Raw genomic sequence first — 24,855 nt, forward strand, 5'->3', positions numbered from 1 at the left:
CAGGTCTGAAGAATCTCCAAGGCCTACTCGGATCGGTGACTGAAAGGATTAAACCGAATTAATTTAATCGAGCGGACTCGATTAAACAATTCGGCGGTCTCTGATCGGGATCAAAGTTACTCCGGAGTTGGTTTGCTCCGGGAAAACGCACGCAAAATCGTCGTACGTTCCGACGTGCCGGTATTAAACGAAAAGATGTTTAATGTAGATTATTATTAACTACCGGCACAGGATTGCTCCCAAATTTCACAATTAGCAGCAACAAAGTACTCGGAACAGAACTAAGTTATTAAATAATTAATAACTTAGTCTGACGTCGAATAAATTGATGTTATAATTGTGAAATTTGTCGAAACGTTTACGAGGCGTTACGTAATTCCGAAACGAACGTTCCGGAACTCCTTTGTTCCGACGACCTAGGAAAGAGCCGTTGGCTGTTATTGAATTTATCCTGACAAACAATTAGCAGAGCTAAGTGTCGACAGGACAAAGACGAATAACAACGAACGGAGGGGAGGGGTAACCGCGCTGAACGGCCGTGCGGGTTAACGCACTTGGGCTCGCGCGGGGGAAGAGAGTCAGAGGGGGAGTCGATCACTTACCCCACTCGAGGTCCTGCAGAGGTGTCCACGTGTTCCCGGCTGCTCGGTGGAGACGCTGGAGGTGAAGTCCTCCTCCTCGGCGGCCAGTCGCGCCCCGATCGCTCCTCGGCTTCTGGTGATGCACGAAACTCGCGAACTTGAGCGATGCGGCGCTCAGAGACGAAAATTTTGCCCGAATTGGGAGCAGAGGTATTCCCTCGATTAATGGAAATTGACTGTGATTACTATCAGCAAATTGGGCCAATCCACACGGCACTGCAATGCGTGGCCGACCCGTGACCGAGGGGGAGCAAGCCCCGACCGCTCAGTCAATTCCCAAAAATCGAGTTAATATTCTGACTCCCCGATGGGGAGTGTATCAGATATTAAGCTGATAAGAACAGATAAAAAGGCCTTTATTTCAAAGAATCGTCCCCCGAGCTAGTGCTCGGGGGCGGTACAATATTGCTGCCTTTCGGCGAGGGCTAGATATAAATATAAATTTCTTTGGTGGGGGGGGGGTGTGGCGCGGGGGAGCTATGTCCCCCTGCGTGGCAATCGTACATTCAACCGCATACGCACACACACACACACACATCCACACGTCACTACAATTATCAGAGTATAAAATTAGCGGCACGAGCCTTGTCAGAGTTAAAATAAGCATGTTGGAACGGCCCATAGCACGCCAGAAAACTTAAACTAGGGAGATGACTAGAAAGATAGAAGAGTAGAGAGACAGCAAAGGAAGGAAGACAAAAGATAGAGAGTGAGAGAGTAGAGAAAGATAGAGAGATAGAGAAAGAGGCGTGCTGCGGGCTCGTTGCCCTCGCTAAGAATTAGTGTATAAAATTATACAGGGCCGAAGTGGCCCTGAGTCAATACATTTTCGTCATTGTTTTTGTCAGCGTTATCATTATTATAGTTTTCGGGGCGCGATATGTTTGAGGGGGCCGCGGGGGGGGCCACGTTCACCGCATCATTGGGCAGGGGCAACTCCAGGGCGGGGACGGCGGCGGGAGCAGCAGCATACTGTCGGACCCCCGACACGTGCTCCACGTAAATGTCCCGACCCCACCGGATGGTCTCAGAGACAATGAGACGGCGCATCATGCTTGCGTATTTCGTGCTAATACGCAGCACTTTGAGCACCGGCTCATTGGCCTGATCCCATGAGCCGAGGGTCCCCACGACGATCGCGTCGGTCACAACTCTGTAACCCTGCTCTTCGAGAACGGCCGCGATCGGAAGATACTTTTGTATCTTCCGGAGCCTTGCGGCCTCGAAAGCTTCGATGCCGTTCTCGAAGGTCACGGTCACATCGATGATCACGACGCTCTTCGAGGGCTCATGCCTGACAACGATGTCCGGCCTGAGCGCCTCTAGATCGCCGGTGAGACCCTCGACCCTTTGGTTGACCCTTAAATTCCCCGGCAGTCGGCAGGCTCGCGAAATCCGCGAGACGACGGCGTCGTGGCGCAGCTGCCAGGCAGCCGAGTGGGGGCGGCAGTGACATAGCACATGGGGCAAGGTCTCCAGGGCCTCCCCGCATCGCCGGCAACGCTTGTCACCCTCACCCCAGCGTCTAGCCCCATTAAGGGGTAAGACGTCGAGGCGAGCTCGGTGGACGAAGCGCCAATCAGCGAAGCGGGTGAAACTGCCGCCGCGGAGGAAGTGGTTTGACACCCTCGTCCGCGACGACACCCCGAAGACCTTCCCCTGGTCCGGCTTGCGGTTCAGCCGGTGATGGTAAAATTCCGTCACCGCCGCCCTCAGTCGGTGCAACACCTGGGTCCGAGCCACGGGTGTTACGACCGTCGTGCGCCCGCGTGAGCCTCGGAGTCTAATACCCAGTTCCTGGCGTGCAGCGCTCCACTCCCATCGCAATTGGAGCACGTCTCCTAATCGCCGCGCCGCGTTTCGTGCCCTCGACCACAGTGTGGAGAAGTCGCTACTGGTTCTGGCGAACTCCCCCTCCAGCGAACCGGAGAGGTAGTCCGCCAGATCCTGCTCGGTAGGTGGACGACCGATTTTCCTGGCTACCGCCCCCCTCAGAGAATCTCTGGCCAGCCCGCTGATCGCCGGGTCAGGCGCCGTCAGAAGACGGAACGCATGCCCGACGACCAGCGCGTCGGCCAGGTCAGCAAGCGGAAGTAATCCACATCCTCCCCGACTGGGGGGGAGGTAGATCACCTCCGCGCTGGCTCTCTGAGGCAGGTTGAGCCAGGATTTCGCGAGCTTCTTTACAAGCTTGTCCGCGACTTTTAAAGGACCCTTCTCCACATGGGCTCCCCGCAGCATGAAGTCGAGGCGGGGCAATATAAATGTCCCGACCGCCTCACACTTTTGCCACGGGGCGAGGAGGGAACGATCAACGGAGCGGAGATCGCGGACGAGCTCCTCGATCGTCAGGAGCGGAGTCTGCTTCACCTGGAATCCCGTGGGGACTCCGAGATGCTCGTATGGCACTCCTGCTGCCAGGGATTTCAACCCCTGACCCTGTAGGCTGAAGCAGGTGGGGACGGCCCGGCGAGTGCCTCTGCTGTCCTGATGCAGTGTTGCACACTTCGCCGGGTTGAACCGAAGTCCAATCCTCCCTGCTGCAGCCTCCACTGTTCTCAACAGTGTTTCCATCCCCTCCGGAGTGTCGGCAACTAGTGCCATATCATCGGCGTAGCCAAGGATGTTGTACCGCCGGCCGTGGAGCGTGTAACCCGCCGAGGAGCCGGATGCTGCACGAAGCACCGACTCCAGGGCAAGGTTAAACGCCACAGGGCTCAGCGGGCATCCTTGCTTCACTCCGGAGAGGATGGGGACAGGGTCGGTAAAGCCCTGTGAGGTTCGCACTCGAGTGGTGCACCCGTCGTAGAGCCCTTCCAAGATGTTACGGAAGGGCTCGGGGACCTTGGCCTCCGCGAAGGCGTGGTAGATGGTAGAGTGGGGGACCGAGCCGAACGCGTTCGACAGGTCCAACCACGCAACCACCACCTGACGCCTGCCCCTGCGAGCGTCGTTAAGGACCTCCTGCAGCACGTAGTTCTGCTCGTAGCATCCCTCGCACGGCAGGAAGCCCTTTTGCTGAGGGCTAAGCCGCTCATTATGTAGGGCCCACGTGACGAGGCGGTCGGCAAGCACCGCCGCGAAGAGTTTGGGGGTCGTGTCGGACATGGCTAGTGGCCGCCAGTTCGAAAGATCCCCCCGATCGCCCTTCTTGTGAATCATCACGGTATTCGAAGACTTCCAAGAAGCAGGGACCGACTCCAACCTTTGACATAGGTTGAAAAAGGCGGTCAGAATGGCGCAGTCCGGGTCGGCCTTCCGGAGATCACGGTAAGTTAGACCGTCTGGCCCCGGAGCGGAGTTTGACATCCGCCGGAGTCGACGATCCACCTCACTCACTCCGAAAGGCCGAACCAGTGCCGCGTCACTCGCCGCCGTTGGAGCCTCTGAAGGAAAGCCAAGAGGCCCAGAGGCTGGTGGCGTACTCGCAGGTGAGTACATGTCGAGGAAGTGCTGATGTACCTGGTCCTTCGGGACCTGGCATTGCGCCGGAGCGCCCATCAACACCTCCTGGACCGCACGCCTGCGGTTTTGCCGGAACAGCCTCTGGATCCGCGTAGCCTCTGCGACTTGGTCCGTGCTTCTTGTAGCCTCCGGTTCAGGACGACCGGGAGGGCGCGATGCCGATGCACCTCCGACACGCCTCTCCCTCCCCGCGACAGCGGTTGACCTTCCCCTCGTATTCTCTCCAACCCCCGCGGGTCTCGACCCGAAGCGTTGGAAGAAGGCGGCGATCGTAGTCGCCACCTCTTCCAGGTCTTGAATGTTATCGACGGCCCCGGCCAAACCGATCAGTAGACGCCTCTCCTCCGCCAACGCGACTTGCTCCCTTCTGAGGGATGCGCGCGGGCGAGGGCGAGGCTGACCAGCAGGCGCAGGCCGCCGATGCTCCGGGTCTCGCGGGGTTTGGAGGTCGGTGGGCACTACACCGACGCTCGCAGGGGCATTTGTCCGCCCCGCAGGGACCGTTGTCCCCGTTCTACATCCACCCGGGTGCGAGCTCCCAGGGGTATTCCCACCCACACTACGAAAACGCGAAGCAAACCCTCCCAAGCGATTAAACATTTCGCATAAGTCTCGGAGTCGGTTCGTCCGCGCGGAGTCGGCAGGGGCCCGATCGCTCACGTTCTCAGTGCTGCCCCTGCTTCCCGTCGCCGTCCCTCGCCGCGCGCCCCTGCGCGATGCGGCCGAGGACCGGTTCCTCGGCGTGACGGTGGTAGTGGTGGCGGTGGTGGTGGCCCCCCTCGTTGCTCCCTCGGTGACCGGAGCTGGCAGGGGCGATGGAGGACGCTGGGCACCCGCGGATGGTCGGCGTGGTGCACCTGGCGCCCTCGTCTCCCGCGCTGGTGGCGTGCGGGCTGGTGTCCTCGTCGGCGGCTGCAGCGTCTCCGGGATCGGCGACCTGAAACCAGACGGAGATGTAGGCGACGAAGACAGAACTCGTCGGCGGCGTCGTCTCCTAGAGACGGCGGGAGACCACGGGAGGGGGGAGGAATCGTCATCCTCCGCCCCCTCCTCCTCTTCTCTCCCCTCGATGGCCGGAGGGGGGGTGACGGCCGCTGTCCGGGTGGGACCAGGGGTAACCGTCACTTCCTCGATGGGGGGGAGGGAGGGGACTACTGTCCGCGACAGAGTCCTCTTCATTCCCCTCTCCACTCCCCCCGCGAGGGGCCGCGAGGTGACGATGGGCCCCCCGCTGACGGTGGTGGTAACGGTGGTCGTGGTGAGTGTAGCCGGCGCCATGCAGGAGACCACGCAGCAGCCTCTTCCGCTCTCCTGCTCCCCGTAGATGGTGGGTGGGGAGGGAGGAGAGGCGGAAGCTCCCCTCAGGATGGTGGCGAGGGGGGGGCTGCTACGGGCTGCGGTCGAGCACTCGGGCGGTAGTGAGGACGCCCGGGTGAACGACCGCAGCCTTCTTCCTCCTTCCGTTTGGTCCCCTGCTGGCGCCGCGCTGACCACCGTTGCGCCCGCTGTGACGGCGGCGTAGGATGGAGATGCCGCCGTCCTGATCGTCGAGGTGAACGTCCGGGTGGTCGGGACGTTCGGCGGGGTGGTGGGGGCGGGCGAAGCCCTGTCCCGCCCCGACCCCGTCCTCCTCGGCGACTTCTTAGAGCCGGCTTTCGGAGCCGCCTTCCTCCGGGTGGTGGTGAGGGCTGTCGTCCTCTTTAGGATGTCCCCGAGATCCAGCGGCACGCTGGCTCCCCTACTCCTGGTGACTGGCCCCCTCGGGCTGGTTGTCGGGGCCTTCGCTGTAGGGGAGACCGTCGACCCCCTCTTCCTCCTCGCCGCCCCGCTGGCAGGCTTCTCGCGGGGCGGCTCCGGGGTCGACTTGCGCGTCGGTGGACTCGGGGTGGCTCGTTGGGCGGCTCCTGGTCCGGTCCGGCTCTTGGCAGCGGGCGCTGCCCTGGTCCCTGATGGTGGTGATGGCCCTGAAACAGAGCCGTCACTCCGTCTCGTCCCGCCGTCTCTCTTCGTCGTTGTCGTCGTCGTCGTTGTTTGTTGGGGCGAAGGCAGTCTCTTCACGGCGATTCGGACGTCCCTCACCGAGATGATCCTCGGCTTCGATGTGGCCGGGGGCGGCGGGGGCGTCTTCGACTTCCTGGAGGAAGCCGTCAGCGCCGCCGCCGCAGCCGGCCTAGTCCCCACGCTGGTTGGGGGTGGTGGGGGGGTCATCGAGGTCCTCGGCTGGTCCGCCTTCATCGCCGTCCTCCTGAGGGACAGCGGCCTCTGTCGCACGGGCGCCGGGGGCGGCGGGGGCGTCTTCGACTTCCTGGAGGAAGCCGCCGGCGCCGCCGCCGCAGCCGGCGAAACCCGTGCGGACGCCGTTGATGGTGGTGGCGTCGTCGTCGTCGTCTTGGTGGGAGCCGCTGTCGTCCTCGTCCTCCTCAAGGCCAGTCTATTCCGCACGGGCGCCGGGGGCGGCGGGGGTGTCGACGACTTCCTGGAGGAAGCCGCCGGCGCCGCCGCCGCAGTCGGTCCAGCCCGCGCGGTCGCCGTGGATGGTGGTGGCGTCGTCGATGGCCTTGTAACTGCCTTCGCCCTTGTCGCCGTCGCTGTCGGTGGCGTTCTGTCCGTCCTCGTCGCCGTAACCGTCCCCGTCGTCGTCCCCTTGGCAGAGGCAGTGCTGCCGAATGACAGCGTGCTCTGCCTCAGGGAGGAGGACGGGCGTCTGGTGGTCGTCGAGGTCGTCGTTGTCGTCGTCGTCGTCGATCCTGTGGCAGCTGCACGGGTGGTCGGTGCAGCTGCGGGGCCCGTAGATGGTGGAGGGGCCCCCCCGGAGATCCTCGAACGTTGGGCTGCAGACCGCCGCATCCCGCACGCTGTCGTCGTCGTCGTCGTGGTGGTGCACGTCGTCGACGTCATCGTCGTCGCCGTGGCCGTGGTGGTAGTGGCGGTACCAGCTCCGGTTAACCTTAAAATTGACTCGGTCCCCGAAGGGACCGAGCAATTAATATTTCCGGTCGCCGAGGGAGAGGACCTCACGGTGGACATTGTGGAGGAGCCGCGTGCTCCTCTCGTCCCACCGCGACCTGATCCGCCCGAATGAGCGGCGGTGTGGTGCGTCTTAACGGACTTTAAGGGATACGCTCCCTTCCCGTGCTCACCACACTCGCCGCATCGATGAACCACCGAATGACCGGGGTGGTTCCTTTTGGCGTGTTTAATCAGGTCGCAGTGGGATTTGTAGGTCCCACCGAGCCTGATACCCGGTTTGCCGAAGCATTCCGGGCATCTGAATTCCGCCGGGAACGGAAAGTCGATAAAAATGGTTATCACGTTGTTCGATTGTTCATTCATCGTGGAACAGCCTCTGCCGGTTTGCCTCGAGTGTAAAAAACAGAGCGTCAAGTGACTAGTTTAAAATTGAATAAATAACAATAAATAGAATAACAATAAGTAAAATATAATAAAATAACTAGGGTAATAAATTAAGAGTCACTTGTTTAAAATTGAATAAATAGATAAAATAGCGTTGGTGTCAAATAAAATAGAAATAACAGCACAGCACTGAGTCGAGACAAGGTAAAATAGGGTACAAGACCGCACAAATACAATAAATACAATAAATAAATAAACGAACACAGCACTGCACTTATCACGAATAAATAAATAAAATAAATAAATAAATAAAAACAACTACAACAGAAAGGTAAGCGATCGACTCACCAGAAAAGTTAGAAAACAGCGATAGAAGAAAATAGAGAGAAATATAGGAAGACAGAAAAGAGAGCGGATCGATAGAAGGATGAAAGAGGTTAGAAGATAAAAGTGACAGGCGAGGGATCTACCTTGATGGTAAGAGACACCATCAAGGGGGGCTATCTAGCGGTCGATCGAGGAACTCGTTCCAGCTCCTCGTGCAGGGATCTACCGCTAGGGGGCTGCACCGATACTTGGCGGTACTTGGAGAAATTCTTCAGCTCAGGTCTGAAGAATCTCCAAGGCCTACTCGGATCGGTGACTGAAAGGATTAAACCGAATTAATTTAATCGAGCGGACTCGATTAAGCAATTCGGCGGTCTCTGATCGGAATCAAAGTTATTCCGGAGTTAGTTTGCTCCGGAAAAGCGAACGAAATATCGTCGCACGTTCCGACGTGCCGGTAGTGAACGAAAAGATGTTTAATATTGAATTATTATTAACCACCGGCACAGGATTGCTCCCAAATTTCACAAGTAGCAGCAACAAAGTACTCGGAATAGAACTAAGTTATTAAATAATTAATAACTTAGTCCCTCGTCGAGTAAATTGATGTGATAATTGTGAAATTTATCGAAACGTTCACGAGGCGTTACGCAATTCCGAAACGAACGTTCCGGAATTCCTTTGTTCCGACGACCTAGGAAAGAGCCGTTGGTTGTTATTGAATTTATCCTGACAAACAATTAGCAGAGCCAAGTGTCGACAGGACAAAGACGAATAACAACGAACGGAGGGGAGGGGTAACCGCGCTGAACGGCCGTGCGGGTTAGCGCACTTGGGCTCGCGCGGGGGAAGAGAGTCAGAGGGGGAGTCGATCACTTACCCCACTCGAGGTCCTGCAGAGGTGTCCACGGTGTTCCCGGCTGCTCGGTGGAGACGCTGATGGTGGGTCCTCCTCCTCGGCGGCCAGTCGCGCCCCGATCGCTCCTCGGCTCCTGATGGCGATCGCACGAACACTCGCGAATTATGAGCGATGCGGCGCTCGTAAACGAAATTTGGGAGATATTTCCCCGATTTCTGGGAACTGACTGCTATGATTAAATTCAGCAGATTGGGCCAATCCACACGGCACTGCAATGCGTGGCCGACCCGTGACCGAGGGGGAGCAAGCCCCGACCGCTCAGTCAATTCCCAAAAATCGAGTTAATATTCTGACTCCCCGATGGGGAGTGTATCAGATATTAAGCTGATAAGAACAGATAAAAAGGCCTTTATTTCAAAGAATCGTCCCCCGAGCTAGTGCTCGGGGGCGGTACAATATTGCTGCCTTTCGGCGAGGGCTAGATATAAATATAAATTTCTTTGGTGGGGGGGGGGTGTGGCGCGGGGGAGCTATGTCCCCCTGCGTGGCAATCGTACATTCAACCGCATACGCACACACACACACACACATCCACACGTCACTACAATTATCAGAGTATAAAATTAGCGGCACGAGCCTTGTCAGAGTTAAAATAAGCATGTTGGAACGGCCCATAGCACGCCAGAAAACTTAAACTAGGGAGATGACTAGAAAGATAGAAGAGTAGAGAGACAGCAAAGGAAGGAAGACAAAAGATAGAGAGTGAGAGAGTAGAGAAAGATAGAGAGATAGAGAAAGAGGCGTGCTGCGGGCTCGTTGCCCTCGCTAAGAATTAGTGTATAAAATTATACAGGGCCGAAGTGGCCCTGAGTCAATACATTTTCGTCATTGTTTTTGTCAGCGTTATCATTATTATAGTTTTCGGGGCGCGATATGTTTGAGGGGGCCGCGGGGGGGGGCCACGTTCACCGCATCATTGGGCAGGGGCAACTCCAGGGCGGGGACGGCGGCGGGAGCAGCAGCATACTGTCGGACCCCCGACACGTGCTCCACGTAAATGTCCCGACCCCACCGGATGGTCTCAGAGACAATGAGACGGCGCATCATGCTTGCGTATTTCGTGCTAATACGCAGCACTTTGAGCACCGGCTCATTGGCCTGATCCCATGAGCCGAGGGTCCCCACGACGATCGCGTCGGTCACAACTCTGTAACCCTGCTCTTCGAGAACGGCCGCGATCGGAAGATACTTTTGTATCTTCCGGAGCCTTGCGGCCTCGAAAGCTTCGATGCCGTTCTCGAAGGTCACGGTCACATCGATGATCACGACGCTCTTCGAGGGCTCATGCCTGACAACGATGTCCGGCCTGAGCGCCTCTAGATCGCCGGTGAGACCCTCGACCCTTTGGTTGACCCTTAAATTCCCCGGCAGTCGGCAGGCTCGCGAAATCCGCGAGACGACGGCGTCGTGGCGCAGCTGCCAGGCAGCCGAGTGGGGGCGGCAGTGACATAGCACATGGGGCAAGGTCTCCAGGGCCTCCCCGCATCGCCGGCAACGCTTGTCACCCTCACCCCAGCGTCTAGCCCCATTAAGGGGTAAGACGTCGAGGCGAGCTCGGTGGACGAAGCGCCAATCAGCGAAGCGGGTGAAACTGCCGCCGCGGAGGAAGTGGTTTGACACCCTCGTCCGCGACGACACCCCGAAGACCTTCCCCTGGTCCGGCTTGCGGTTCAGCCGGTGATGGTAAAATTCCGTCACCGCCGCCCTCAGTCGGTGCAACACCTGGGTCCGAGCCACGGGTGTTACGACCGTCGTGCGCCCGCGTGAGCCTCGGAGTCTAATACCCAGTTCCTGGCGTGCAGCGCTCCACTCCCATCGCAATTGGAGCACGTCTCCTAATCGCCGCGCCGCGTTTCGTGCCCTCGACCACAGTGTGGAGAAGTCGCTACTGGTTCTGGCGAACTCCCCCTCCAGCGAACCGGAGAGGTAGTCCGCCAGATCCTGCTCGGTAGGTGGACGACCGATTTTCCTGGCTACCGCCCCCCTCAGAGAATCTCTGGCCAGCCCGCTGATCGCCGGGTCAGGCGCCGTCAGAAGACGGAACGCATGCCCGACGACCAGCGCGTCGGCCAGGTCAGCAAGCGGAAGTAATCCACATCCTCCCCGACTGGGGGGGAGGTAGATCACCTCCGCGCTGGCTCTCTGAGGCAGGTTGAGCCAGGATTTCGCGAGCTTCTTTACAAGCTTGTCCGCGACTTTTAAAGGACCCTTCTCCACATGGGCTCCCCGCAGCATGAAGTCGAGGCGGGGCAATATAAATGTCCCGACCGCCTCACACTTTTGCCACGGGGCGAGGAGGGAACGATCAACGGAGCGGAGATCGCGGACGAGCTCCTCGATCGTCAGGAGCGGAGTCTGCTTCACCTGGAATCCCGTGGGGACTCCGAGATGCTCGTATGGCACTCCTGCTGCCAGGGATTTCAACCCCTGACCCTGTAGGCTGAAGCAGGTGGGGACGGCCCGGCGAGTGCCTCTGCTGTCCTGATGCAGTGTTGCACACTTCGCCGGGTTGAACCGAAGTCCAATCCTCCCTGCTGCAGCCTCCACTGTTCTCAACAGTGTTTCCATCCCCTCCGGAGTGTCGGCAACTAGTGCCATATCATCGGCGTAGCCAAGGATGTTGTACCGCCGGCCGTGGAGCGTGTAACCCGCCGAGGAGCCGGATGCTGCACGAAGCACCGACTCCAGGGCAAGGTTAAACGCCACAGGGCTCAGCGGGCATCCTTGCTTCACTCCGGAGAGGATGGGGACAGGGTCGGTAAAGCCCTGTGAGGTTCGCACTCGAGTGGTGCACCCGTCGTAGAGCCCTTCCAAGATGTTACGGAAGGGCTCGGGGACCTTGGCCTCCGCGAAGGCGTGGTAGATGGTAGAGTGGGGGACCGAGCCGAACGCGTTCGACAGGTCCAACCACGCAACCACCACCTGACGCCTGCCCCTGCGAGCGTCGTTAAGGACCTCCTGCAGCACGTAGTTCTGCTCGTAGCATCCCTCGCACGGCAGGAAGCCCTTTTGCTGAGGGCTAAGCCGCTCATTATGTAGGGCCCACGTGACGAGGCGGTCGGCAAGCACCGCCGCGAAGAGTTTGGGGGTCGTGTCGGACATGGCTAGTGGCCGCCAGTTCGAAAGATCCCCCCGATCGCCCTTCTTGTGAATCATCACGGTATTCGAAGACTTCCAAGAAGCAGGGACCGACTCCAACCTTTGACATAGGTTGAAAAAGGCGGTCAGAATGGCGCAGTCCGGGTCGGCCTTCCGGAGATCACGGTAAGTTAGACCGTCTGGCCCCGGAGCGGAGTTTGACATCCGCCGGAGTCGACGATCCACCTCACTCACTCCGAAAGGCCGAACCAGTGCCGCGTCACTCGCCGCCGTTGGAGCCTCTGAAGGAAAGCCAAGAGGCCCAGAGGCTGGTGGCGTACTCGCAGGTGAGTACATGTCGAGGAAGTGCTGATGTACCTGGTCCTTCGGGACCTGGCATTGCGCCGGAGCGCCCATCAACACCTCCTGGACCGCACGCCTGCGGTTTTGCCGGAACAGCCTCTGGATCCGCGTAGCCTCTGCGACTTGGTCCGTGCTTCTTGTAGCCTCCGGTTCAGGACGACCGGGAGGGCGCGATGCCGATGCACCTCCGACACGCCTCTCCCTCCCCGCGACAGCGGTTGACCTTCCCCTCGTATTCTCTCCAACCCCCGCGGGTCTCGACCCGAAGCGTTGGAAGAAGGCGGCGATCGTAGTCGCCACCTCTTCCAGGTCTTGAATGTTATCGACGGCCCCGGCCAAACCGATCAGTAGACGCCTCTCCTCCGCCAACGCGACTTGCTCCCTTCTGAGGGATGCGCGCGGGCGAGGGCGAGGCTGACCAGCAGGCGCAGGCCGCCGATGCTCCGGGTCTCGCGGGGTTTGGAGGTCGGTGGGCACTACACCGACGCTCGCAGGGGCATTTGTCCGCCCCGCAGGGACCGTTGTCCCCGTTCTACATCCACCCGGGTGCGAGCTCCCAGGGGTATTCCCACCCACACTACGAAAACGCGAAGCAAACCCTCCCAAGCGATTAAACATTTCGCATAAGTCTCGGAGTCGGTTCGTCCGCGCGGAGTCGGCAGGGGCCCGATCGCTCACGTTCTCAGTGCTGCCCCTGCTTCCCGTCGCCGTCCCTCGCCGCGCGCCCCTGCGCGATGCGGCCGAGGACCGGTTCCTCGGCGTGACGGTGGTAGTGGTGGCGGTGGTGGTGGCCCCCCTCGTTGCTCCCTCGGTGACCGGAGCTGGCAGGGGCGATGGAGGACGCTGGGCACCCGCGGATGGTCGGCGTGGTGCACCTGGCGCCCTCGTCTCCCGCGCTGGTGGCGTGCGGGCTGGTGTCCTCGTCGGCGGCTGCAGCGTCTCCGGGATCGGCGACCTGAAACCAGACGGAGATGTAGGCGACGAAGACAGAACTCGTCGGCGGCGTCGTCTCCTAGAGACGGCGGGAGACCACGGGAGGGGGGAGGAATCGTCATCCTCCGCCCCCTCCTCCTCTTCTCTCCCCTCGATGGCCGGAGGGGGGGTGACGGCCGCTGTCCGGGTGGGACCAGGGGTAACCGTCACTTCCTCGATGGGGGGGAGGGAGGGGACTACTGTCCGCGACAGAGTCCTCTTCATTCCCCTCTCCACTCCCCCCGCGAGGGGCCGCGAGGTGACGATGGGCCCCCCGCTGACGGTGGTGGTAACGGTGGTCGTGGTGAGTGTAGCCGGCGCCATGCAGGAGACCACGCAGCAGCCTCTTCCGCTCTCCTGCTCCCCGTAGATGGTGGGTGGGGAGGGAGGAGAGGCGGAAGCTCCCCTCAGGATGGTGGCGAGGGGGGGGCTGCTACGGGCTGCGGTCGAGCACTCGGGCGGTAGTGAGGACGCCCGGGTGAACGACCGCAGCCTTCTTCCTCCTTCCGTTTGGTCCCCTGCTGGCGCCGCGCTGACCACCGTTGCGCCCGCTGTGACGGCGGCGTAGGATGGAGATGCCGCCGTCCTGATCGTCGAGGTGAACGTCCGGGTGGTCGGGACGTTCGGCGGGGTGGTGGGGGCGGGCGAAGCCCTGTCCCGCCCCGACCCCGTCCTCCTCGGCGACTTCTTAGAGCCGGCTTTCGGAGCCGCCTTCCTCCGGGTGGTGGTGAGGGCTGTCGTCCTCTTTAGGATGTCCCCGAGATCCAGCGGCACGCTGGCTCCCCTACTCCTGGTGACTGGCCCCCTCGGGCTGGTTGTCGGGGCCTTCGCTGTAGGGGAGACCGTCGACCCCCTCTTCCTCCTCGCCGCCCCGCTGGCAGGCTTCTCGCGGGGCGGCTCCGGGGTCGACTTGCGCGTCGGTGGACTCGGGGTGGCTCGTTGGGCGGCTCCTGGTCCGGTCCGGCTCTTGGCAGCGGGCGCTGCCCTGGTCCCTGATGGTGGTGATGGCCCTGAAACAGAGCCGTCACTCCGTCTCGTCCCGCCGTCTCTCTTCGTCGTTGTCGTCGTCGTCGTTGTTTGTTGGGGCGAAGGCAGTCTCTTCACGGCGATTCGGACGTCCCTCACCGAGATGATCCTCGGCTTCGATGTGGCCGGGGGCGGCGGGGGCGTCTTCGACTTCCTGGAGGAAGCCGTCAGCGCCGCCGCCGCAGCCGGCCTAGTCCCCACGCTGGTTGGGGGTGGTGGGGGGGTCATCGAGGTCCTCGGCTGGTCCGCCTTCATCGCCGTCCTCCTGAGGGACAGCGGCCTCTGTCGCACGGGCGCCGGGGGCGGCGGGGGCGTCTTCGACTTCCTGGAGGAAGCCGCCGGCGCCGCCGCCGCAGCCGGCGAAACCCGTGCGGACGCCGTTGATGGTGGTGGCGTCGTCGTCGTCGTCTTGGTGGGAGCCGCTGTCGTCCTCGTCCTCCTCAAGGCCAGTCTATTCCGCACGGGCGGCGGGGGTGTCGACGACTTCCTGGAGGAAGCCGCCGGCGCCGCCGCCGCAGTCGGTCCAGCCCGCGCGGTCGCCGTGGATGGTGGTGGCGTCGTCGATGGCCTTGTAACTGCCTTCGCCCTTGTCGCCGTCGCTGTCGGTGGCGTTCTGTCCGTCCTCGTCGCCGTAACCGTCCCCGTCGTCGTCCCCTTGGCAGAGGCAGTGCTGCCGAATGACAGCGTGCTCTGCCTCAGGGAGGAGGACGGGCGTCTGGTGGTCGTCGAGGTCGTCGTTGTCGTCGTCGTCGTCGATCCTGTGGCAGCTGCACGGGTGGTCGGTGCAGCTGCGGGGCCCGTAGATGGTGGAGGGGCCCCCCCGGAGATCCTCGAACGTTGGGCTGCAGACCGCCGCATCCCGCACGCTGTCGTCGTCGTCGTCGTGGTGGTGCACGTCGTCGACGTCATCGTCGTCGCCGTGGCCGTGGTGGTAGTGGCGGTACCAGCTCCGGTTAACCTTAAAATTGACTCGGTCCCCGAAGGGACCGAGCAATTAATATTTCCGGTCGCCGAGGGAGAGGACCTCACGGTGGACATTGTGGAGGAGCCGCGTGCTCCTCTCGTCCCACCGCGACCTGATCCGCCCGAATGAGCGGCGGTGTGGTGCGTCTTAACGGACTTTAAGGGATACGCTCCCTTCCCGTGCTCACCACACTCGCCGCATCGATGAACCACCGAATGACCGGGGTGGTTCCTTTTGGCGTGTTTAATCAGGTCGCAGTGGGATTTGTAGGTCCCACCGAGCCTGATACCCGGTTTGCCGAAGCATTCCGGGCATCTGAATTCCGCCGGGAACGGAAAGTCGATAAAAATGGTTATCACGTTGTTCGATTGTTCATTCATCGTGGAACAGCCTCTGCCGGTTTGCCTCGAGTGTAAAAAACAGAGCGTCAAGTGACTAGTTTAAAATTGAATAAATAACAATAAATAGAATAACAATAAGTAAAATATAATAAAATAACTAGGGTAATAAATTAAGAGTCACTTGTTTAAAATTGAATAAATAGATAAAATAGCGTTGGTGTCAAATAAAATAGAAATAACAGCACAGCACTGAGTCGAGACAAGGTAAAATAGGGTACAAGACCGCACAAATACAATAAATACAATAAATAAATAAACGAACACAGCACTGCACTTATCACGAATAAATAAATAAAATAAATAAATAAATAAAAACAACTACAACAGAAAGGTAAGCGATCGACTCACCAGAAAAGTTAGAAAACAGCGATAGAAGAAAATAGAGAGAAATATAGGAAGACAGAAAAGAGAGCGGATCGATAGAAGGATGAAAGAGGTTAGAAGATAAAAGTGACAGGCGAGGGATCTACCTTGATGGTAAGAGACACCATCAAGGGGGGCTATCTAGCGGTCGATCGAGGAACTCGTTCCAGCTCCTCGTGCAGGGATCTACCGCTAGGGGGCTGCACCGATACTTGGCGGTACTTGGAGAAATTCTTCAGCTCAGGTCTGAAGAATCTCCAAGGCCTACTCGGATCGGTGACTGAAAGGATTAAACCGAATTAATTTAATCGAGCGGACTCGATTAAGCAATTCGGCGGTCTCTGATCGGAATCAAAGTTATTCCGGAGTTAGTTTGCTCCGGAAAAGCGAACGAAATATCGTCGCACGTTCCGACGTGCCGGTAGTGAACGAAAAGATGTTTAATATTGAATTATTATTAACCACCGGCACAGGATTGCTCCCAAATTTCACAAGTAGCAGCAACAAAGTACTCGGAATAGAACTAAGTTATTAAATAATTAATAACTTAGTCCCTCGTCGAGTAAATTGATGTGATAATTGTGAAATTTATCGAAACGTTCACGAGGCGTTACGCAATTCCGAAACGAACGTTCCGGAATTCCTTTGTTCCGACGACCTAGGAAAGAGCCGTTGGTTGTTATTGAATTTATCCTGACAAACAATTAGCAGAGCCAAGTGTCGACAGGACAAAGACGAATAACAACGAACGGAGGGGAGGGGTAACCGCGCTGAACGGCCGTGCGGGTTAGCGCACTTGGGCTCGCGCGGGGGAAGAGAGTCAGAGGGGGAGTCGATCACTTACCCCACTCGAGGTCCTGCAGAGGTGTCCACGGTGTTCCCGGCTGCTCGGTGGAGACGCTGATGGTGGGTCCTCCTCCTCGGCGGCCAGTCGCGCCCCGATCGCTCCTCGGCTCCTGATGGCGATCGCACGAACACTCGCGAATTATGAGCGATGCGGCGCTCGTAAACGAAATTTGGGAGATATTTCCCCGATTTCTGGGAACTGACTGCTATGATTAAATTCAGCAGATTGGGCCAATCCACACGGCACTGCAATGCGTGGCCGACCCGTGACCGAGGGGGAGCAAGCCCCGACCGCTCAGTCAATTCCCAAAAATCGAGTTAATATTCTGACTCCCCGATGGGGAGTGTATCAGATATTAAGCTGATAAGAACAGATAAAAGGCCTTTATTTTCAAAGAATCGTCCCCCGAGCTAGTGTTCGGGGGCGGTACAATATGTTGCCTTTCGGCGAGGGCAAATTATGAAAATAGTCTGTTTGGTGGGGGGGGGGTGCGGCGCGGGGGAATTACATCCCCCTACGTGACAAACACTCGAACGTACACGCACACACACACACACACACATCCACGCGTCAATAAATAATACAATTATCAGAGTGTAAAATAAGCAGCACGAGCCTTGTCAGTTATTAAAAATATAAATCGTGGAACGGCCCACAGCACGCCAGAAGACTTAGACTAAGGAGATGACTAGATGTAGATAGAGAAGTATAGAGACAGCGAAGGAAGGAGGACAAAGATAGAGAGTAGAGAGAGTAGAGAAAGATAGAGAGATAGAGACAGAGGCGTGTTGTGGGCTCGTTGCCCTCGCTAAAAATTTATATATATAAAATTATACAGGGCCGGGGTGGCCCTGAGTCAGTACATTATTATTGCCGTTGTCGACGCCATCATTATTATTTATATTCTCGGGGCGCGATCTATTTGAGGGGGCCGCGGGGGGGGCCGCATTCACCGCATCGAGGTGCAGGGGCGACTCCGGGGCGGGGACGGCGGCGGGAGCAGCAGCATATTGTCGGACCCCCGACACGTGCTCCACGTAGACGTCTCGACCCCACCGGATGGTCTCAGAGACAATGAGCCGGCGCATCATGCTTGCGTATCTCGTGCTGATACGCAGCACTTTGAGCACCGGCTCATTGGCCCGATCCCATGAGCCGAGAGCCCCCACGACGATCGCGTCGGTCACAACTCTGTAACCCTGCTCCTCGAGAACGGCCGCGATCGGAAGATACTTTTGTATCTTCCGGAGCCTTGCGGCTTCGAAAGCTTCGATGCCGTTCTCGAAGGTCACGGTCACATCGATGATCACGACGCTTTTCGAGGGCTCGTGCCTGACAACGATGTCCGGCCTGAGCGCCTCTAGATCGCCGGTGAGACCCTCGACCCTTTGGTTCACCCTTAAATTCCCCGGCAGTCGGCAGGCTCGCGAAATCCGCGAGACGACGGCGTCGTGCCGCAGCTGCCAGGCAGCCGAGTGGGGGCGGCAGTGACATAGCACATGGGGCAAGGTCTCCAGGGCCTCCCCGCATCGCCGGCAACGCTTGTCACCCTCACCCCAGCGTCTAGCCCCATTAAGGGGTAAGACGTCGAGGCGAGCTCGGTGGACGAAGCGCCAATCAGCGAAGCGGGTGAAACTGCCGCCGCGGAGGAAGTGGTTTGACACCTTCGTCCGCGACGACACCCCGAAGACCTTCCCCTGGTCCGGCTTGCTGTTCAGCCGGTGATGGTAAAATTCCGTCACCGCCGCCCTCAGTCGGTGCAACACCTGGGTCCGAGCCACGGGTGTTACGACCGTCGTGCGCCCGCGTGAGCCTCGGAGTCTAATACCCAGTTCCTGGCGTGCAGCGCTCCACTCCCATCGCAATTGGAGCACGTCTCCTAATCGCCGCGCCGCGTTTCGTGCCCTCGACCACAGTGTGGAGAAGTCGCTACTGGTTCTGGCGAACTCCCCCTCCAGCGAGCCGGAGAGGTAGTCCGCCAGATCCTGCTCGGTAGGTGGACGACCGATTTTCCTGGCTACCGCCCCCCTCAGAGAATCTCTGGCCAGCCCGCTGATCGCCGGGTCAGGCGCCGTCAGAAGACGGAACGCATGCCCGATGACCAGCGCGTCGGCCAGGTCAGCAAGCGGAAGTAATCCACATCCTCCCCGACTGGGGGGGAGGTAGATCACCTCCGCGCTGGCTCTCTGAGGCAGGTTGAGCCAGGATTTCGCGAGCTTCTTTACAAGCTTATCCGCGACTTTTAAAGGACCCTTCTCCACATGGGCTCCCCGCAGCATGAAGTCGAGGCGGGGCAATATAAATGTCCCAACCGCCTCACACTTTTGCCACGGGGCGAGGAGGGAACGATCGACGGAGCGGAGATCGCGGACGAGCTCCTCGATCGTCAGGAGCGGAGTCTGCTTCACCTGGAATCCCGTGGGGACTCCGAGATGCTCGTATGGCACTCCTGCTGCCAGGGATTTCAACCCCTGACCCTGTAGGCTGAAGCAGGTGGGGACAGCCCGACGAGTGCCTCTGCTGTCCTGATGCAGTGTTGCACACTTCGCCGGGTTGAACCGAAGTCCAATCCTCTCTGCTGCAGCCTCCACTGTTCTCAACAGTGTTTCCATCCCCTCCGGAGTGTCGGCAACTAGTGCCATATCATCCGCGTAGCCAAGGATGTTATACCGCCGGCCGTGGAGCGTGTAACCCGCCGAGGTCTCGGATGCTGCACGAAGCACCGATTCCAGGGCAAGGTTAAACGCCACAGGGCTCAGCGGGCATCCTTGCTTCACTCCGGAGAGGATGGGGACAGGGTCGGTAAAGCCCTGTGAGGTTCGCACTCGGGTGGTGCATCCGTCGTAGAGCCCTTCCAAGATGTTACGGAAGGGCTCGGGGACCTTGGCCTCCGCAAAGGCGTGGTAAATGGTTGAGTGGGGGACCGAGCCGAACGCGTTCGACAGGTCCAACCACGCAACCACCACCTGACGCCTGCCCCTGCGAGCGTCGTTAAGGACCTCCTGCAGCACGTAGTTCTGCTCATAGCATCCCTCGCACGGCAGGAAGCCCTTCTGTTGAGGGCTAAGCCGCTCACTATGTAGCGCCCACTTGACGAGGCGGTCGGCAAGCACCGCCGCGAAGAGTTTGGGGGTCGTGTCGGACATGGCTAGTGGCCGCCAGTTCGAAAGATCCCCCCGGTCGCCCTTTTTGTGAATCATCACAGTATTAGAGGACTTCCAAGAAGCAGGGACCGACTCCAACCTTTGACACAAGTTGAAAAAGGCGGTCAGAATGGCGCAGTCCGGGTCGGCCTTCCGGAGATCACGGTAAGTTAGACCGTCTGGCCCCGGAGCGGAGTTTGACATCCGCCGGAGTCGACGATCCACCTCACTCACTCCGAAAGGCCGAACCAGTGCTGCGTCACTCGTCGCCGTTGGAGCCTCTGAAGGAAAGCCGAGAGGCCCAGAGGCTGGTGGCGTACTCGCAGGTGAGTACATGTCGAGGAAGTGTTGATGTACCTGGTCCTTCGGGACCTGGCATTGCGCCGGGGCGCCCATCAACACCTCCTGGACCGCACGCCTGCGGTTTTGCCGAAACAGCCTCTGGACCCGCGTTGCCTCTGCGACTTGGTCCGTGCTTCTTGCAGCCTCCGGTTCAGGACGACCGGGAGGGCGCGATGCCGATGCACCTCCGACACGCCCCTCCCTCCCCGCGACAGCGGTTGGTCTTCCCCTCGTATTTTCTCCAACCCCCGCGGGTCTTGACCCGAAGCGTTGGAAGAAGGCGGCGATCGTAGTCGCCACCTCTTCCAGATCTTGAACACTATCGACGGCCCCGGCCAAACCGATCAGTAGACGCCTCTCCTCCGCCAACGCGACTTGCTCCCTTCGAAGGGATGCGCGCGGGCGAGGGCGAGGCTGACCAGCAGGCGCAGGCCGCCGATGCTCCGGGTCTCGCGGGGTTTGGAGGTCGGTGGGCACTACACCGACGCCCGCAGGGGCATTCGTTGTCCCCGTTCTACGACCACCCGGGTGCGAGCTCCCAGGGGTATTCCCACCCACACTACGAAAACGCGACGCAAACCCTCCCAAGCGATTAAACATTTCGCGTAAATCTCGGAGTCGGTTCGTCCGCGCGGAGTCGGCAGGGGCCCGATCGCTCACGTTCTCGGTGTTGCCCCTGCTTCCCGTCGCCGTCCCTCGTCGCGCGCCCCTGCGCGATGCGGCCGAGGACCGGTTCCTCGGCGTGACGGTGGTAGTGGTGGCGGTGGTGGTGGCCCCCCTCGTTGCTCCCTCGGTGACCGGAGCTGGTAGGGGCGATGGAGGACGCTGGGCACCCGCGGATGGTCGGCGTGGTGCACCTGGCGCCCTCGTCTCCCGCGCTGGTGGCGTGCGGGCTGGCGTCCTCGCTGTCGGCGGCTGCAGCGTCTCCGGGATCGGCGACCTGAAACCAGACGGAGATGTAGGCGACGAAGACAGAACTCGTCGGCGACGTCGTCTCCTAGAGACGGCGGGAGACCACGGGAGGGGGGAGGAATCGTCATCCTCCGCCCCCTCCTCCTCTTCTCTCCCCTCGATGGCCGGAGGGGGGGTGACGGCCGCTGTCCGGGTGGGGCCAGGGACAACCGTCACTTCCTCGATGGGGGGGAGGGAGGGGACTGCTGTCCGCGACAGAGTCCTCTTCATTCCCCTCTCCACTCCCCCCGCGAGGGGCCGCGAGGTGACGATGGGCCCCCCGCTGACGGTGGTGGTGACGGTGGTCGTGGTGAGTGTTGCCGGCGCCATGCAGGAGACCACGCAGCAGCCTCTTCCGCTCCCCTGCACCCCGTAGATGATAGGTGGGGTGGGAGGAGAGGCGGATGCTCCCCTCAGGATGGTGGCGAGGGGGGGGCTGCTGCGGGCTGCGGTCGAGCACCCGGGCGGTAATGAGGACGCCCGGGTGAACGACCGCAGCCTTCTTCTTCCTTCCGTTTGGTCTCCTGTCGGCGCCGCGCTGACCACCGTTGCGCCCGCTGTGACGGCGGCGTAGGATGGTGATGCCGCCGTCCTGATCGTCGAGGTGAACGTCCGGGTGGTCGGGACGTTCGGCGGGGTGGTGGGGGCGGGCGAAGCCCTGTCCCGCCCCGACCCCGTCCTCCTCGGCGACTTCTTAGAGCCGGCTTTCGGAGCCGCCTTCCTCCGGGTGGTGTTGAGGGCTGCTGTCCGTTGTAATACGTCCCCGAGGTCCAACGGCACGCTGGCTCCCCTGCTTCTCGTGACTGGCCCCCTCGGGCTGGTGGTCGGGGCCTTCGCTGTGGGGGAGACCGTCGACCCCCTCTTCCTCCTCGCCGCCCCGCTGGCAGGCTTCTCGCGGGGCGGTTCCGGGGTCGACTTGCGTGTCGGCGGACTCGGGGTGGTACGTTGGGCGGCTCCTACGGCACGGCTCTTAGCAGCGGGCGCTGCCCTGGTCCCTGTTGGTGGTGATGACCCTGAAACAGAGCCGTCACTCCGTCTCGTCCCGCCGTCTCTCTTCGTCGTAGTCGTCGTCGCTGTTATTTGTTGGGGCGAAGGCAGTCTCTTCACGGCGATGTTGACGGCCCTCACGGAAATGATCCTCGGCTTCGTTGAGGCCGGGGGCGGCGGGGGCGTCTTCGACTTCCTTGGGGAAGCCGCTAGCGCCGCCGCCGCAGCCGGCCTGGTCCCCACGCTGGTTGGAGGTGGTGGGGGGGTTGTCGAGGTCCTCGGAGGGTCCGTCCTCGTCGCCGTCCTTCTGAGCGACAGCGGCTTCTGCCGCACGGGCGCCGGGGGCGGCGGAGGCGTCTTCGACTTCCTGGAGGAAGCCGCTGGCGCCGCCGCCGCAGCCGGTACGATCCGTGCGGACGCCGTAGATGGTGGTGGCGTCGTCGTCTTCTTGGTGGCCGCTGTCGTCCTCCTCAAGGCCAATCTATTCCGCACGGGCGCCGGGGGCGGCGGGGGCGTCGACGACTTCCTGGAGGAAGCCGCCGGCGCCGCCGCCGCAGCCGGTACAGCCCGCGCGGTCGCCGTGGGTGGTGGTGGCGTTGTCGATGGCCTTGCGACTGCCTTTGCCCTTGTCGCCGTCGATGTCGGTGGCGTTGCGTCTGTCCTCGTCGCCGTAACCGTCCCCGTCGTCGTCCCCTTGGCAGGAGCAATGCTGCCGAAAGACAGCGTGCTCTGCCTTAGGGAGGAGGACGGGCGTCTGGTGGTCGTCGAGGTCGTCGTCGTCGTCGTTGTCGTCGATCCTGTGGCAGCTGCACGGGTGGTCGGTGCAGCTGCGGGGCCCGTGGATGGTGGAGGGGCCCCCCCGGAGATCCTTGGTCGTTGGGCTGCAGACCGCCGCATCCCGCACGCTGTCGTCGTCGTCGTCGTCGTGGTGCACGTCGTCGACGTCATCGTCGTCGCCGTGCACGTCGTCGCCGACGTCGTGGCCGTGGTGGTGGCGGCGGTACCAGCTCCGGTCAACCTTAAAATTGACTCGGCCCCCGAAGGGACCGAGCAATTAGTATTTCCGGTCGCCGAGGGAGAGGACCTCACGGTGGACGTTGTGGAGGAGCCGCGCGCTCCTCTCATCCCACCGCGACCTGATCCACCCGAGTGAGCGGCGGTGTGGTGCGTCTTAACGGACTTTAAGGGATACGCTCCCTTCCCGTGCTCACCACACTCGCCGCATCGATGAACCACCGAATGTCCGGGGTGGTTCTTTTTAGCATGTTTAATCAGGTCGCAGTGGGATTTATAGGTCCCACCGAGCCTGATACCCGGTTTGCCGAAGCATTCCGGGCATCTGAATTCCGCCGGGAACGGAAAGTCGATATAGATAATTATCGCGTTGTTCGATTGTTCAGTCATTATGGGACAGCCTCTACAGGTGAACTCGAGTGGAAATTAAAATTAAAATGTCAAGTGACTAAAATGTGTAGCGTTGAATAAATATAACAAATACAGTAAAATACAGTAAAATAAATAGAACACAGTAGAATAAATAAGATCGGTAAAATGTCACTTGAGTAAAAGATAAATAAATAGATAAGTAAATAAAATATGATAAAACAGCACAGCACTGAGTCAAAGAATAAAATATGGTTCAAGACCGCACAATAACAATAAATAAATAGGACTACAGCACTGCACTATACACTTAGTAAGATAAATAAAATAAATAACATAATTAAAACAGAAAGGCAAGCGATCGACTCACCAGAAAATAGAAGAAGGCGACAGAAGAAAATAGAGAGAAAATAAGGGAAGACAGAAAAGAGAGCGGATCGATAGAAGGATGAAAGAGGTTAAGAAGATAAAGTGACAGGCGAGGGATCTACCTTGATGGTAAGAGACACCATCAAGGGGGGCTATCTAGCGGTCGATCGAGGAACTCGTTCCAGCTCCTCGTGCAGGGATCTACCGCTAGAGGGCTGCACCGATACTTGGCGGTACTTGGAGAAAATCTTCAGCTCAAGTCTGAAGAATCTCCAAGGCCTACTCGGATCGGTGACTGAAAGGATTAAACCGAATTAATTTAATCGAGCGGACTCGATTAAACAATTCGGCGGTCTCTGATCGGAATCAAAGTTATTCCGGAGTTGGTTTGCTCCGGGAAAACGCACGCAAAATCGTCGTACGTTCCGACGTGCCGGTATTAAACGAAAAGATGTTTAATGTGAATTATTATTAATATCCGGCACAGGATTGCTCCCAAATTTCACAATTAGCAGCAACAAAGTACTCGGAACAGAACTAAGTTATTAAATAATTAATAACTTAGTCTGACGTCGAATAAATTGATGTTATAATTGTGAAATTTATCGAAACGTTTACGAGGCGTTACGCAATTCCGAAACGAACGTTCCGGAATTCCTTTGTTCCGACGACCTAGGAAAGAGCCGTTGGTTGTTATTGAATTTATCCTGACAAACAATTAGCAGAGCTAAGTGTCGACAGGACAAAGACGAACAACAACGAACGGAGGGGAGGGGTAACCGCGCTGAACGGCCGTGCGGGTTAACGCACTTGGGTTCGCGCGGGGGAAGAGAGTAAGAGGGGGAGTCGATCACTTACCCCACTCGAGGTCCTGCAGAGGTGTCCACGTGTTCCCGGCTGCTCGGTGGAGACGCTGATGGTGTGGTCCTCCTCCTCGGCGGCCAGTCGCGCCCCGATCGC

The 24,855-nt window shown here is 59.3% G+C and overlaps 1 protein-coding gene and 3 pseudogenes across 1 annotated transcript; all 4 read right to left on the reverse strand.

Moving 5' to 3' along the window:
• Positions 1-832: 832 nt before the first annotated feature.
• Positions 833-1,011, reverse strand: LOC143217747 (U2 spliceosomal RNA; annotated as a pseudogene).
• A 7,879-nt stretch (positions 1,012-8,890) lies between these two features.
• On the reverse strand, positions 8,891-9,069 carry LOC143217744 (U2 spliceosomal RNA; annotated as a pseudogene).
• Positions 8,897-24,848, reverse strand: LOC143217551 (uncharacterized). The gene is made up of 4 exons (XM_076441939.1): positions 17,557-24,848; positions 16,718-16,829; positions 16,012-16,153; positions 8,897-15,544 (listed from the first exon to the last, which is right to left on the reverse strand). Exons 1-4 carry the CDS (start codon positions 23,545-23,547, stop codon positions 9,559-9,561), a joined length of 12,231 nt encoding a protein of 4,076 aa, XP_076298054.1. The 5' UTR covers positions 23,548-24,848; the 3' UTR covers positions 8,897-9,558.
• Positions 16,941-17,119, reverse strand: LOC143217741 (U2 spliceosomal RNA; annotated as a pseudogene).
• Positions 24,849-24,855: the final 7 nt, after the last annotated feature.

This window comes from Lasioglossum baleicum, chromosome 17, assembly GCF_051020765.1.
Source record: "Lasioglossum baleicum chromosome 17, iyLasBale1, whole genome shotgun sequence".
Taxonomy (NCBI): Eukaryota; Metazoa; Arthropoda; class Insecta; order Hymenoptera; family Halictidae; genus Lasioglossum; species Lasioglossum baleicum.

Bases quoted from the DNA above. Each gene is read 5' to 3' on its own strand.
- LOC143217551 (XM_076441939.1), bottom strand. From the start codon at position 23,547: ATGACTGAACAATCGAACAACGCGATAATTATCTATATCGACTTTCCG. The intron at 16,830-17,556 runs GTATAATTTTAT...GATCGCCATCAG, and splicing joins CTCAGGGCCACCCCGGCCCT to GAGCCGAGGAGCGATCGGGG. The intron at 15,545-16,011 runs GCCCCCCTTGAT...ATTTTAAACTAG, and splicing joins CCTCGATCGACCGCTAGATA to TCACTTGACGCTCTGTTTTT.